Genomic DNA, 15,098 nt, shown 5'->3' with positions numbered 1-15,098 from the left:
TTTCTATTACACAAAAGTTTTCAAATGAGATTGTTACTATTATTCCACAGCTCTGAGAGTAGCCCAAATGATGAGCAAAGCTGCCTTAAGCTAAGGTTTAAAATAAAGAAACAGAACATCTAAAGCCATAGTTGGATTTATTTGTTTGCTTTCAAAATGGTTAGGAAAAAAGCTCCTGAAAACTAAAAGGAACTCATGGGGTCACTTTTGCTGTTTTATCTTTTATTCCTTCACTTAGCCTGTTCCAGGGTATTATCAATTCCTCCATGCTTCATGATTGCTTCTATGTCTGGTGTTAATAAAAGTCAATATTATCTTTGCTTCTATATTTACTGAATGCTTGTGTTTCTGAAAATAAGTTTTAGTTCACAGAAATGGAAAGGTTTTGGAGAGTTAAGCACAATACATGATGCACAGAATGGTAACTTCTGCTTTCAGCACACAGGAGCCCTGCCCGCCTCTTAGAGGCTGCCAGAGCTAAAAGCACTTTGAATGAGTGACTCAAGCATAACTTAAAAAAACTTTACTCACAGGAAACAGAGGCACCAATCAGACTAATCTAGAGCCTGTCTTGATATGAAGCAAACCAGATGGGAGCCCAAGTCTTTGATCTGAATAATCCAAGGCTTTCTCTACTTTTATCTGGCCACCAAGAGGGAACTGAGATAGCACCATCACTGATAACTAACCAGGTAATCCCAGAGAATGTTCTTTAAGAGGGAAAACATAAAAGAGGCAAAAACTGCCATCATAATTAGGTAGAAGCTAATTTTACTTAACGAAGTGCAGTCATCTACAGCAGGTAGAGGCCCACAGAGAGAGATGCTATGGACGTTGAAGACAGATGTCCCTTCTGGGGGAAAAGGCAAGGTCTGATCTCGTTTCACCCAAGATAACTGACTTCAGTCTCCAGCCTTTATTTTCTTTACTTGTCAATGGGGAGATTGAACTGAAGTTCAAGTCTTAAGAGGCACAAGTTTATCTGAACACTCTAGTCTACAGGGTGAGTTTAGCCACTGATTCCTGTTCAAAGTAGAGTAAATGAATCTTCAGTTTCTCCTTAAGAAAGGGATCGACTGGTGTGGCAAAGGAAAAGGTCTCTTTGCACCAGACAGAGAGCATTACAGAAAACCACAGCCAGTCAAAATACAGAACTGTGGAGACAAAATGACTGCTGTGTTGCAGGTGCAGGGAACACTGGGGGAGAGGGGGCAGAAACATTGTAAGGGCCAGAGGAACAGGGAGTTTACTGTGAGGTTGTGTCTCCTAGTAATGTCAGAAGCTACACCCATGAAGTCTCACCAACATGGCTCTCTAAGCATGAGCGGGACAGGGTCAACAACAGACCTGCTACAGGAGACTGGGCAAGTCCACAGGCCTCAACACTACACAAATAATGACAGGCATCTAAGGAATGCCACCTAGAGAAATAGTCTCCCCCAGGGAAGGGCACACCAACTGCTTATCCAATACTAAATGGTCAGCGCTGAAAGCATACATACAAGTAACATTACACAGACTAAGCAGGTTGTATTTAAATATATTGACAATTAATGAAAAAGGAGGTCACAAATTTCAAAGAGAGCAAGGAGGGATATAAGGCAGGGTTGAAGGAATGAAAGGGAAAGGGATAAGTGATACAATCATGTTGGGGAAGTCCTGTGCATTTGTAATAAAGCACTGTCTGGCCAATAGGGAATCTAGATAGGTGGGACTAGGAATCCAGGAGGATTCTGGGAAGGAGAAACACAGGAGAGTTCTACATGTGACGCCATGGGGTAGGAAGCCCGGGAACTATTCTCCGGTAAGAGACATACTTAGATTAACAATTATGGGGTAATTACTTAAGTCAGAGCTAGCCAGTAAGAAACAAACAAGGCCAACAGCTTCATAATTAATACAGCGTCTTGTGTGTTATTTGGGGACTATAATGTGGCAGAGCCCAGGCGACTGGCAGGTGATATCCCAAAGTGGCTAGCAAGATAAAGCTTCTCTCAACACAATCATATTCTAATGTCACAAAGTTAAAAAACTGAAAAAAGAAAAAGAGGTAGGGAAGGAAAGGTGCAGAACAACTGGAGAGAAGCTCTCCATAAAAGACAGTGCTGCCTGCCTGTCTTCCCGAATTGCTGAGGATAGGGCGTGGCTGACAACAGATGGTGTGGGCATGGCTGTCTTTGAAGGTCTCACCATCAAAGGCACGGGGAAATGAAAGGAGGGTATCTTGTGGTTCCTATCAGGCCAGAGCTCACCTTCTACAAGAAGGGAACAAAGCACAGAACCTGCCACATCTTCTGGCACATTTGTCAGCAGCTCTCCCACTTTCTGACCCTTCCCCCAGGAGTCCCCAGCTGCCAAGGAGAGAGGACCTCTGGCCACAACAAACACTCACGTAGTTTTGCATCAAATCAGGGTGGGTTCTCTCGATGCCGTCATCCAGGATGGTCACCACAATATTCTTCCCCGTATAACCTCGCTTCCAGGCTCCTTCAATATTCATGTCCGACTGGCAGGGATGCGTGTTGTCACTGCAGTGCTACAGAATGAAAAGGGCAATGAAGATTACTAAACAGTGCACAGATCGGAGAATAACCCACTTGTGGAGACAGTACTGAATTAACAGCAATTTGGCCTGCTGCCTATTAGAAGAGAAGCACTGATCCCCTGAGTGGTAACTGGGGTGATACAAAAAAAAAGTATGCGAAGAAAGAGGGAAAATGTAAACCGATAGGTACTGGGTACCAGTTTGGGTACCACAGGAAGTTTAAAAATCTGGTATATCAACAGTGAAAGAGATATTTTTTGTCACCATGTATTAATAACATGTAAATAACCACTGTTGCACTTCATTATAAACCTGAAGAGTGTAACTGAAGAACATGTTTGTTCTCGTGTCTTAGCCAGACATCTAGGATCCAATCCAGCTGCAACTGGGACTGACTCAAGCCCCACTTGGAGAGCCACATAGAGGTGTGCTACTATGAGAAAAAACAAAGCAAAACAAAACCCTCAAACCAGCAGGTTCTCTAAATGGCTTTCACTAAACTAACAGTGGTGGGCAGATTCATTCAAAGCTACTTTGAGAAGGATGGGAACAGTACAAAACCAAGATGGGTACTCTACCCAGGAAATGTATACAGGAGCTTCAAGGGGCAGGCTGAAAACATAACATCCTGGCTCATTATGCACAGAAATTTCATTCTGCAAGAGCTGCAATGTCCAAACATACTGAAAAAGGAATGGAGCCAGCAACTTTTCCTGATATAATTTACAAATGTTGGTTCAACCTCCATAATTGTTCCTTTCAAGTCCTCTTTGAAATACTCCTGAGGGTTGCTGTTTTCCAGATTCCTAAGACTCAAAAGAAGCACAAAGGAAAGGTTGTGTGACTCTATAATGTCATAGCAACACCAGCTCACCATTCACCACTCACTATATTCTTCCTGCCTCTCAACAAGCAGCTCCACACTGAGGAAATGGAAAAGAATGCTAACTTTTCTGTACACTAAACATAATGGGGACTCCGCTGCCACTGAGGGATCTAACACACATTGTATTGAGCACTTACTGCTTGCTCTGTGTGGTTGCAAAACAAAACAAAACAAAACAAAAACCTTAGGTATTGTCCTAGAGGAGGGCCACAGAAAGCAGAAAAATGGATCAACAAGATGACTGAGAATGGTGATTGTGGTTTGAAGAGAGAGAGAGAGAGAGAGAGAGAGAGCCCCATATGGTGGTGAATGTTGAGGGGTCCTAGTGTGCTGCTTTAAGGGAACAGTCAGAAAGAGACTCCAGTCTCTCAGAAAGCAAGAGGTATGTTACTGTTAGCATTTGGCAGCAGAAAGTGGAGTGATGGTCCAAGAAAGAGTCAGGGACTAGCGTCCTGTTCAGTGCAGCACGTGCTAGGACTATGATATGGGCTAGAGTAGGGACAGAAAAGGTGGGGACTGCTGGACAGACCGACGCTGAGGACAGTACGCTAGAAAGGAGGGAAAGGCCACTCTGGATCCTGAACACCCACTCTTTACGACCGTGCTCTATAACCAAATGCTGTTCACTCTCCTTCCTCCAGTTTCCTGAGCACAGCACTGGTCCTGCACAGTCTCCTATGGCTCACTTTTCTTTTTCCTTCCCAGGAACTTAGGAGTACAGGCATGCATATGAACGTGGACACTTGGTCTGCATGCTCCCACTCATGCTCACTGGCTTCCGCTGTGCTGTACTGCTCACGGCTGACACTTGTGCACTTGTCTCCCCAAGTGACCTAAGGACTTATGTCTAACCTAAGAGTTCATAAACACTGGATAATCAATATACTCAGAAGGAATAAGCAGCCTCAACTTCATTTCCAGTTGAAATTTTTATTATGTTTCCTGCTCTGACCTCTTCAGCAAAATCCAGCCAGTTATTTGCTTGGCTAAAAGAAACACTAGCAAAAAGAAGTCATGCAGATTGCTAAAATACATACTTTTCCAATTGTCCCATTCTGGCCAAGCATGTGGGCCTCTCCTCACCAAGTATTTTAATACAAAGCAATCTCACTCCATTTTTTTTCAAAACCTGCTGTGAACACCTGTAGTACACATTGTGACTGGGGGTAATGTTAGTGTAGCTGAGGGGTGGGTTGAAGGAAGGAAATGGACAGGAAATGGGCAAGCCACAAATGGAATAAGCATCCTAGAGTGGTGGGATGGAGCCTGAATTGTAATTATAAAAACTGAAGAACACCAGCCGTCAATGGAAAACATGTGTGGTGGAGTGAGCCATGCACTTTTGGAACGTTTCCACCTCTGCTTCTGCTGAATCAAACCTCGATCATTTTAAACTTTCTGGTACTACCTTTTGTATCTCTTACATCTGCCACTGCTGAATCACTGCCGCAGTTGGGAACTGTGAAACTGATGTATTTGTTTGGTAATATAATATGGAATGTGGCCCAGATATCAAGGACAAAATGATATTAATAATAAAAAATATGATGAGGATGAATGAGTTAATAAAAGCTAGATTGTTTCTTGTAGAAAAGAAGTAAGTCAGAGGCAACTTGAAGGATCTACTTTAAACAAGATGTAGAACCCTGGGTCCTCAACAGGAACCCTTGATTACTAAAATATTTCAGTTTTCTAGATTTCCCAACCTGTTACTAACATAGTTGTGCTATATACCTGAGATGTTCAGAGAAAATAAGATAGAAATTACTGATCTCACCCAGCAATGAAATAAGAATGACCTCACCATTTCCTGAAGAGCCTGGTGAAAGGAATCTTTATACTGGCCTACATCTCCTTGTTAGATAGCCATGGTAAAACAGCACTCAAGGATAAAAGTACATATACTGGCCACGTTCCCCAAATTTGTAGTCAAACCCATTGAGAGCTCTGTTGGGACAAAAGCCTGGTATACAGAATGGTGTCACCACACATGTTTCTACAGCATGGAGTTCACCAAAGGACCCAAGGAAAGTTCAGCATATAAGAACTGGAGAAATCATGGAAGAACACAGCTTAAATATTTACAGTCATGCGTGTACCTTCACTCTGAATAATGCTATCCCATTGGTGTCCATGTATAGGTGACTAAGTTCTTAGAAAAAAGATTGAAAATATGAAATGGAAACAAGCTCTTGTGTCCTCAAAAATGTGTTTCACGGTTTGCTTAATGGACATCTTATATCCCAAATAAATTACCCTAAATATACATTTGTTATGTCTTCACCATCCTTTCATTCAGGGAAGAAATGGAAGATGAAACACATTCTTTTTAAATTTCTCTAAATTTGGAGAGTCCCTTCGTTGGTTTGAATAAGAATGGCCCTCATCAGGAAGTGACACTATTTGAGAAAGATTAGTAGGTGGTGTGGTCTTGTTGGAGGAAGTGTGCATTTGGGGGGGGGTTGGGCACTGAGGTTTCAAAAGCACATGCCTGTCCCCTGCCCCCCATCTATGGATCAGAATATAGCTCTCAGCTACTTCTCCAGAACCTCCCTGCATGTTGTCATTTCCCCACAATGATTATAATGGATTAAATATCTGAAACAATAGGCATGCCCCCAATTAAACACTTTCTCTTTGAATAGTTGCCTTGCTCTTGGAATCTTTTCACAGCAATAGAAAAATGACTAGCAGTCACCCCCACGTCATGAACTACCCTTTGACTTTTTGCTGTCCTTAAGAGTAGAACCTAAGGCCTGGTGTATCTAGGCAAGTACCCAACTATTGAGCTGCAACCAAAGCCCTTGATGTGCTGTTACATGTTGTCAGTACTCTGCTGACATAGAAAATAATCACTGTTCAAAATAAGAATCCATGAGGTCATTGCTCATTATTGACAGTAGCACATAAGCCTGCAATTCTGACTATATAAAGTTCATAATAAACTAGAATTAAATATAAAAATCTGTAATAGAGACATATTAAGAGACTGTTCTCTTTGGCTTTCCTATTGCTAATACAAACACCATGACCAAAGCAACTTGGGGAGAAAGGGGTTTGTCTGTTATACACATTACTAAGGAAAGTCAGGGAAGTAACTGAAGTAGGAACCCCAGGCAGAAACTGAAGCAGAGACTTTGAAGAAACACTTCTTACCAGCTTGATGTGTTTTCTTTCTTGTATAACCCCAGAACCACCTGCCCAGGACTGACACCTCCCTCTGTGGACTGGTCCATCTCACATCAATCATTAATTATTCCACACTCTTGCCTACTGAAGGATGGAGTAGGCCAATCTGATGGAGGCATTTTCTTAGTTGAGATTCCCTCTTCCCACATAATTCTAGAATGTGTCAAGCTGACAAAAAATCTAGATAATATAGAAATATATCTAGTAGGCTCAGAAAAGTATATGAATACCTGAAGTTCTTGGTAATATTTAGAATTTAAGAGTTGTAATAAATCAAACAGGAATAGAACTGATATTCCTCCAAGTAAAAAATGCACTACTAGTCCTACTACTAATGTCCATTTCCTAGTCAACTATTGTACTAATTTCTTCATGTGGATAGCAAGCAATATGAAATTACCCAAGGAAATCCACTGTTTTTCAATACCGTGAAACTCAGCAATAGTAGCTAAGAACATTTGTTAAAAAGAGAACCAGGAAGACAGAAGAATTTGAGTTCTGTCTGCTTCTTTCTGGCTGAATTATTTGTCAAGTTGCTTAAATTATTAAAACTGTGCTTGCAGTTTGAACATAAATGCTAGCCATAGATATCAGAGACGATAAAAACACAACAATGCTGTCATAGTGATCCTTCAATTGTTGATGACAGCACATTCATATGAGACCTCAGTGATCCCAATTGTTTAGAGAAGAAAAATTCAGCTTAAAAATGAAAAGGATGGGTAGGTTGTTGTAACCCAATGAAAGGATCTTCTTTTCTTTCTGGGGAGTCAGGTTAGGCAACATAGAAACCGCAATGGATCACTGGTAGGGATAGTTGAGAAGAGCTGAAAGGGAATTTCACACCTGCAGTCTTGATGATGGGTAGGTGTTGGAGACAGGCATGAGCTGAACAAAGAGGGGTCCAAATCCCTACTGGGATACTGGTGAGACAAGTTTTCTTCCCTGAATCATTAACATTTCTTCGCTCTGTACCAATATTCCAATTCTGCTAAAATTACAGCTCCCATCTGTTACAATTTAGTTTTGACAAAGGTTCATTACAGGAATTGCAAAATTTCAGTACAATTCCAGATAACACCAAGGAAATATCAGAAATAAAAGGAGATTTAGGGAGAAGGTTGTAGTATATCAGATACGTCTAAAAATTATAAAGGTATAAAGCAAGGACTTCTTTACAAATGACTATACATCTCTGGGAAGATAAAACACAAGAATGTTTAGGGTAAACAGAATGGATCTAGCACCTAAATCCTAACATAAGGGAAGATGAAGGAGTCAAGTCAAGGTGCCAATGCACAGAAAGGTCTAGACAACAGGACACTTCCCATCATCACCTTTCTAAACCTACCTTCATTTTGAATCAGTATTTTTCAATCTTAAAAGTACTTAAGAAAACCACTAACCAACACAATGCACTAACAACCAAATCTGTGTCCCCTGAGGATCGTTGTATGTCTCATGTTTGAGAATACTTTGTATGTCTACAGCTATATCACCTGGCCTTGATGTTAAAGAGTAACCAACACTCCTAAAACTTCATAGATACCCTCTGTGTCACTGAAAACAAACTAAACATTTATACACACAGAGATTTCTACACTCAAAAGTTCAGACGATTCTCAGATACCACCAGTCCAAAAACAAAAGTCAGGTTTTAGAAGTCTGGATCTTAACCTATAGCCTCCTCTATTTGTCATTCCTTCTTCTTAGTTACTACATGTGAGTCACTACAATGGCTTTGGCATGGTTTCTGTGTTCAAGTCCTTGAGGCTTAGTCCATATCTCAGACAAAGAAGCGGTTACAAAACACAAGCAAAGCCTCATAACTGGGGAAGGACATGAACCCTCGTCACAGGACAGTGTGGGAAGGCTGAGAGAAATTACACTGATGGAGCCCATCCACCAGCTGACTCACTGGAGAGCAGGTGCAGGCTGAGCAAGGTCTGCTAGCCTTGTAAAGACATGTAATAATCAGAGAGGCGCTGACCATTGCTGATCTAAATATAACCCAGGCTTTTGGAGGACAGTGGTTGAAAGGAGCACGATGAGAAATAAGATAAATGGAAAAATGTGAGATTGGAGAAGTATTCAGAGAATATTCATCCCATAAAATAGGAACCCATACCTGAGGGTGCAACTCTGAAAGAAGGAAGCCAGTCTGGAATGACAGGTGAAAATTCATGTAGCTAACTGATGCAGATCACTAGAAGAGTGAGCCTTACAAGTGTGGAGGCTGGACCATGGATGAACTACATTTGTCAAACAAAGTAATTTTTAAAAGAACTCAAAGATCACTGTATAAATGGCAGAATACTTTCATTAGGTATAGTCAGTGGTTTCCTGCTCAGCCATCCAGCATTTGTGTCAGTGATTTCTGTTTACACATGTATTTTGTCTTCCTAGTGATTTATAACTCACCTGTAATGGAGGTTGGTTAATACCTGCATAATCTCTAGAGTTCTCAGTAAAAATACTCATCAAGCCATGGTTTGACTTTACTTACAGGGTATGATGATTAACAGGTATTTTGTTGTTGTTTCAATTTGGCTGTGTTAACATAAGCATAGATAGCTGGTAACTATTCTTGACTAATGTGTCAGTGAGGATGATTCCAGGAAAGATTATTATTTGAATAGTTTTTAGTGCATTAAGGAACATAGCCCTCACCAACACTGTGGGCATTATCCAACACACCGAGGGTCCTAGAAAAACAGAAGTCACAGGAAAGGTAAAATTATTTTCTGATTGAACTGGAACATCTATCTTTTCCTGCTTTTGGAAATGGGTGCTTGATTTTTGGACTGTCAGACACAGACTGGGATCCTAACTTCAGAACTCGTGGTTCTTAGGCCTTTTGACAGTCTTTGGACAGTAGATTATGAGTCTGCCAGGCTCCTTGACCCTGTAAGGCAATCACTCACAACCGTTTCTTCTTTTCTCTACTTTTTAAATTTCATTGTTTATTGCTTTTACTTCTTTGAAGAAGACTTATTCATGTAGAAAGACTATTACGATACAAGGTAGATATTAATTGTAAAATACAGAGAGAGTAAAAGGTAGTGGCACTTGCTTATAGTTCCAGCATACAGGTGACAGAAACAGGATGATCAGGAATTAAAAGCCAACATATGGAATTTGAGGCCAGCCGTGGTTATATGAAACCTGGCCTCGAAGAATGGAGAAGAAGATAAATGACATGGTGAGGACATCAAGGAGGTAATTAAAGAAGAGATACAAACATGCCTAGACTTCATCTTCTGCACACCGGCTCAAATAAGGCACTGCTTGCTAAACTTTGCAGTGAAAAGATTCACGGGTCCGCAGATGTGTGGGGACTAAAGCTTTCATAGGGAATCATATGAAAAGGATGTTGGTTATTTTACTGTGTACCTAACAACATTCAACACTCAAAGTGAAGAGATGTGACACAGTGGCAGCTGAGCCGCTGTCCCCTCCAGGTTTGTTGAGAACCCCAATCTGTCAGGAGGGCAGTTCAGAAGTACAGAATCATGGTTTCTTTGGAACAATACATGGCACAGAGGTACCAGATATTCCTCGATTCTGCACTGGTTTTTTTTTTTTAAGGAGTTTGATTTGAACACTGTCTTCCCTTCTCGGTCATGTAGCAAAATCTGAGTTGAAGAGAAATTTAGTTTTGCCACATGACTTTCTTTCGGGGAAATTCTAAATCATGAACCAGATCTTAATATTCCAGTCTCTTGCCAAATAGCACTATTAGTAAATTAGCGAATTTCTTATTTGGGGGATGATCTCAAATAAAATGTTTTCTTTAGGAGCCTATAAGGCAAGAAAGAAATCCCACGCTGGTGCTTTAAATGTGGTTCTCTGAAGCAGTGAGATTGTATTATTTAATAATAATGGGAACATTAGCATGAAGTAACCTTGTAGTTTTCTAAAATGTAATTTCTTTGTTTATGCTGTTTACCAAATTATGCTTATAAATTTTACTCTTTCTGTCTCTCTTACACATGACTTCATAGAAAAATTCATGTCTTCCTTTTATTCATGAGAGGTTCAGAAGTCCTGCCAATAGACCTGGAAGATATTTCCCCATCTCTAAATCACAGCATGACTTAAAAAGAATGGTTAACAGGCTTTCAGAACTCTGTTCTGCTATCACTGTAATTTCAGGGTCACAAAAAAGTTTTGAAGAAAAAATGTGACTCAAAACATTTTTCCTCAAATTTGGAGACACTCTTGAGGAAGAAGACGAAATGAGACTATCATTTGCAAATATCTAAATACATATTATTAATATAACAACTTTATTTATATTAGCCCATAAGTCAATATTTTTATACAATATAAAGGCAAAAGTAGTGATTTTTCAAATGATAAAACAATCGTTTTCAACTGATGAAATACACTTACATGCCATCATCCCAAGCCTTCCAACATTCAGGTTTTGACAACATGGCTATTATCTCTTGTATGTATGTATGTATGTACGTATGTATATATGTGTGGGAAAATGACAAACAGAAAAATACATGAAGGTTTATATTTCAATTTCTCTTGAATTATTACGGAAGGCTTCACATCCTTTCAAGACCCTGAGAAACTACAACACATAAAGGTCACTTTGATAAGCCATCTTCTGGAATTAAAAGCATTTAATAGATTAGATGTTTCAAAAGACATGTTAGTGAAAACTGAGTCATGGAGTTTGTACCTACAAGGAAAGAAGGCAGGGGACAGGCAAGGAAAAGAGGACAAATGCACCTAACAGTAGAGTTGCATGTATTCCATGATGCCAATGTGATAAATAATTATGTGAAAGCCCCCACTCTTCGAGAGAACAAGTACCACCTAAGCTAGCCCAGAGGAACACAAATAGCCCGATTAAACTCAACACGCAAAGGATCACAATATCGCTGCAAAACATGAATAGTATTTCTGATCATTCATAAGATGGCACTCAAGGGCTGAGGGGACAGCTTGGCTGGTAAAGCATTTGCTGTGCAAGCATGAAAACCTCAGTCTGATCCCAAGAACTCATATAAACAGATCAGGCATGGTGGTAGTCACTTGAGATCCTAGCACTGAGGAATAAGAAACAGGTGGATTTCTGGGGTTTGCTGGCCAGCTAGACTGGCCTAGCTGAATAATGTTTCCTGATCCCTATGCATGGGTACAAATTCTAACTCTCCCAGCCCCTGCTTCCTGCCTTTGGATTGGGAAGTAAAGATCTCAGCTACTGTTCCAGCACCAAGACTGTCTGCCTCCCACCAAGACGATCATGGATTAACCCTCTACAACACTAAGAAAACCTCTATTAAAGGTTTTTTTAAAGAGTTGCATTGGCCATGGTGTCTCTTTACATCAGTAGACACGGCCTTTCCAGACTTTTTAGAAATTTCCCATTCTCTACATGTATAAACTCAATTTTCTGAATAATCTGAAGGTCTGAGGAATTTTTGCCATGACCTCAAATAAACTACTACCTCATATACAGTCATTTTTGCAAGAAATCCACAAAAATCATCATATAGATGATGGAAATGGGATAATATAATTAATGTTCAATATTACTATCTTAAAATATCTGTATAATTAAATATTTTGTGTGTGTGTGTGTGTTTATCTTAGCAATGAATGTCAGTATTCATGGAGGCTAGAAGACATCAGCTCCTTTGCAACTGGCGTACAGGTAGCTATGAGCTGTCTGATGTGGTCCTGGGAGCTAAACCCAAGTCCTATGCAAGAGTAGTAAGTGTTCTTAACTGAAGAGCCATCTCTCCAGTTCCAGACTCCTTTTGTTTTTAACTCAAGTAATTATATCAGAATAGCAAGAGTGGTCAATCAAAACCCTTTTGAGCCATAGCTAGCTGCTAAAAATCATGAATTCACATGTGTACTTTGTTATCCACTGGTGGGGTATGTCCTTCTATATATGTCTTGCTCTTATTGGTTGATGAATAAAACACTGATTGGCAAGTAGCCAGGCAGGAAGTATAGGCAGGGCTACCAGACAAGGAGATTTCTGGAGAGAGGACACAGAGTGGGTTGCCAAGGAGATGCCATGTAATAACTAGGAAGACAGGATGCTGAGCATTCCCCAGTAAGATAAGGCCATGTAGAAATACATAGATTAATAGTTATGGGTTAATAATTAAGAGAGAGCTAGCCAGTAAGAAACCTAAGTCATCAGCCAAACAGTTTATAATTAACATAAGCCTCAGGGTGTTTATTTGGGACTGAAGGGTGGAGGGAGTAGGCAGAACAGAAACTTCCTCTACAATCCACCAATACACTTGACCACTTGACTTCCCCAATTCTCTCTCTCTCTCTCTCTCTCTCTCTCTCTCTCTCTCTCTCTCTCTCTCTCTCTCTCTTTAATTCTAGTGAAATGAATTTTTCAGGTTTAACTAGTCTTTGTTTTCATGGAATCAAAAAGTAGGTCTAGCATATATAATGATCTTCGGTATGTTGTTAACCAAGGGAAAATTCTTAGGACCTACAGTCAAAGTTCACCCTGTCAACTCTTGCTCCTACACCATGGAAATCCTGACTCCAAAACCCAGATCTGCAAACATTGTTTTATTGTTTTTATTCATAGTAGCATGGGTTGAGTATGCTATGTGTTGTGGCTATCACTTAGGAATGCCCATGAAGTTACAGATAGATGTCAGCTGGGATGACAGATCTCTGAAGGTGTGAGTGACAATTAAACTAATTGTTTTCAGTCATTCAGACACTTGGAGAATTTCCTATGCTATGTGTATGGTTCTGTTATTAACATGTGCTTACTACAGATGTGCTGCCTGAAGTGCCTTCTGAAGGACTTACAGATAATCGATTTAACAGGATTTCCTGTCAATTACCTTAGTGACCTGAAAATTATCATTTATTAGAGAGGCATTGATTATAGCTGACCTACAAGACATCATAGTTTAACAACACATGGTAAGCTGGCTTCTGACCCTTGTGACTACATGGTCCCTGTAGTTTAATGTATTCAGAAACAACATATCCTATTGAGTACTGCTGTCCAAACACCAGCCAAGGAATGGAGTTGTGTGAGTGGAATTCTGAGTCCTTATGAGAACAGTCCAAGAAAACAGGTCAAGAGTCTTATGCCTTCAGTTTCTACAAAACAAGGAACTGTTCTTGGACTATGGTTTCTTGCTCCTTCCAGGTGTGGCAGATAGGTGCAAGTTTACCCTGAACTACTAGTTATTGTTTCCTTTTCAATTAATTATTGTTTTTCAATTAAATGTTTAAATATCCTTCATATCTCAAAAGAAAAAAATGTGTGGCTTGTCCTTGTGATTGTATATTCCCTGAACTCATAAGAACTTAACTCATATGACCTTTCTTAATCCTCAGAGTATACATTGTCTATGGCTGTAAATAAAAGTGGCTATTGCATGACACTTTAGTCCACCTCATTCATGGAATCCATACTCTCAGGAACTGCTACCTCTTGAGCAGTGACTACTAGCCTAGGAAACCACAGAATTCAAAATCAGAGGTCTGGCTTCTACTGAATGCATATTCCCTTTATACCATCATGAAGTCAATCAATATAAAGTTAAAAATCATTGGTTTACTTATCAAATAATTTTTTAAATCCAAAAAGCAGTAGAGGAATGGAAGCTGTGTGAAAGTCTATACCTTTTAATTGCCAAATATCTATTTGCTCACGTGTGCATGTTTTTGTTTTATTTTCCAGTCAAGATTTAATGAGGAGTTTATAAGAAGTAATAAAAACACACAAGGTCGAGCCTTTGCAAATTCTGTGCTCAACGTAGAGTATATTAACAATAAGTAAGCAGATAAATGAAACATACATGTAATTAGAGATTGTAGTAATGATTATGAAGGAAAAGGCAGTCTTGGAAAACATCGAGGGAAGTGCCATTAAATTTATATCATTCTTTACAATTTTGTCCTTATTATGTTGGTCTGTATTCAATGATCACAAACACTCCAATTTGAATAGTGACTTTTACAGACATCAGGCAATAAATCCCAGCATGGGGAGGTGTAGGGGAAGCAAAATTGAGGTTCTAGACCACTTCCTATTTAAGATAACAAGACACATTTGCAAGTGTCAAATTAAAATTTAAAATCAAGAAATTTCTTAGGACATAAAGCTCCATCCAAGAAATAAAGAGGGTAGTATAGGTACTGTTATTGCTGAGCCAGAGCCATACCAAACGAAATCTACTTATGGGCAAAGTGAGAATCAGCACAGCCTGACAGAAAGCAAAATCGATTTGGACAGCTACTAAAAGGCCACTCCAATATTGCTCCTCCTAGACGGAGCTAAAATAATTGCTTGCATCTCCCTGACATCTTTGCTTTCACTGTCCACCTGCAGATGTATGCTGGAAGAAAATCTACAAAGTCCAACGCAAGGAAAATGAAACATTTTGCCTAGAGAGGCCAATAATGTGTCCAGGATGATGTCTGTAATGGCATAAAACAAAGGTTTCAGAAAAGATTAGA

At 39.8% G+C, this 15,098-nt stretch overlaps 1 protein-coding gene across 3 annotated transcripts in view; it reads right to left on the bottom strand.

Moving 5' to 3' along the window:
• Nucleotides 1-15,098, bottom strand: part of Pcsk5 (proprotein convertase subtilisin/kexin type 5) — a 411,139-nt gene that overhangs the window by 286,222 nt on the left and 109,819 nt on the right. For all 3 annotated transcript variants that reach the window (XM_040746607.1, XM_040746615.1, XM_040746617.1), the window contains exon 4: nt 2,393-2,536. In XM_040746607.1, coding sequence (XP_040602541.1) covers nt 2,393-2,536 — 144 coding nt within the window. The remainder of the gene's footprint in view (nt 1-2,392; nt 2,537-15,098) is intronic.

This window comes from Mesocricetus auratus, unplaced genomic scaffold (genome assembly GCF_017639785.1).
Source record: "Mesocricetus auratus isolate SY011 unplaced genomic scaffold, BCM_Maur_2.0 Super-Scaffold_4256, whole genome shotgun sequence".
Classification (NCBI taxonomy): domain Eukaryota; kingdom Metazoa; phylum Chordata; class Mammalia; order Rodentia; family Cricetidae; genus Mesocricetus; species Mesocricetus auratus.
Note: the sequence above shows the minus strand (reverse complement) of the source record. Positions and strands in the feature narration are given on the sequence as shown.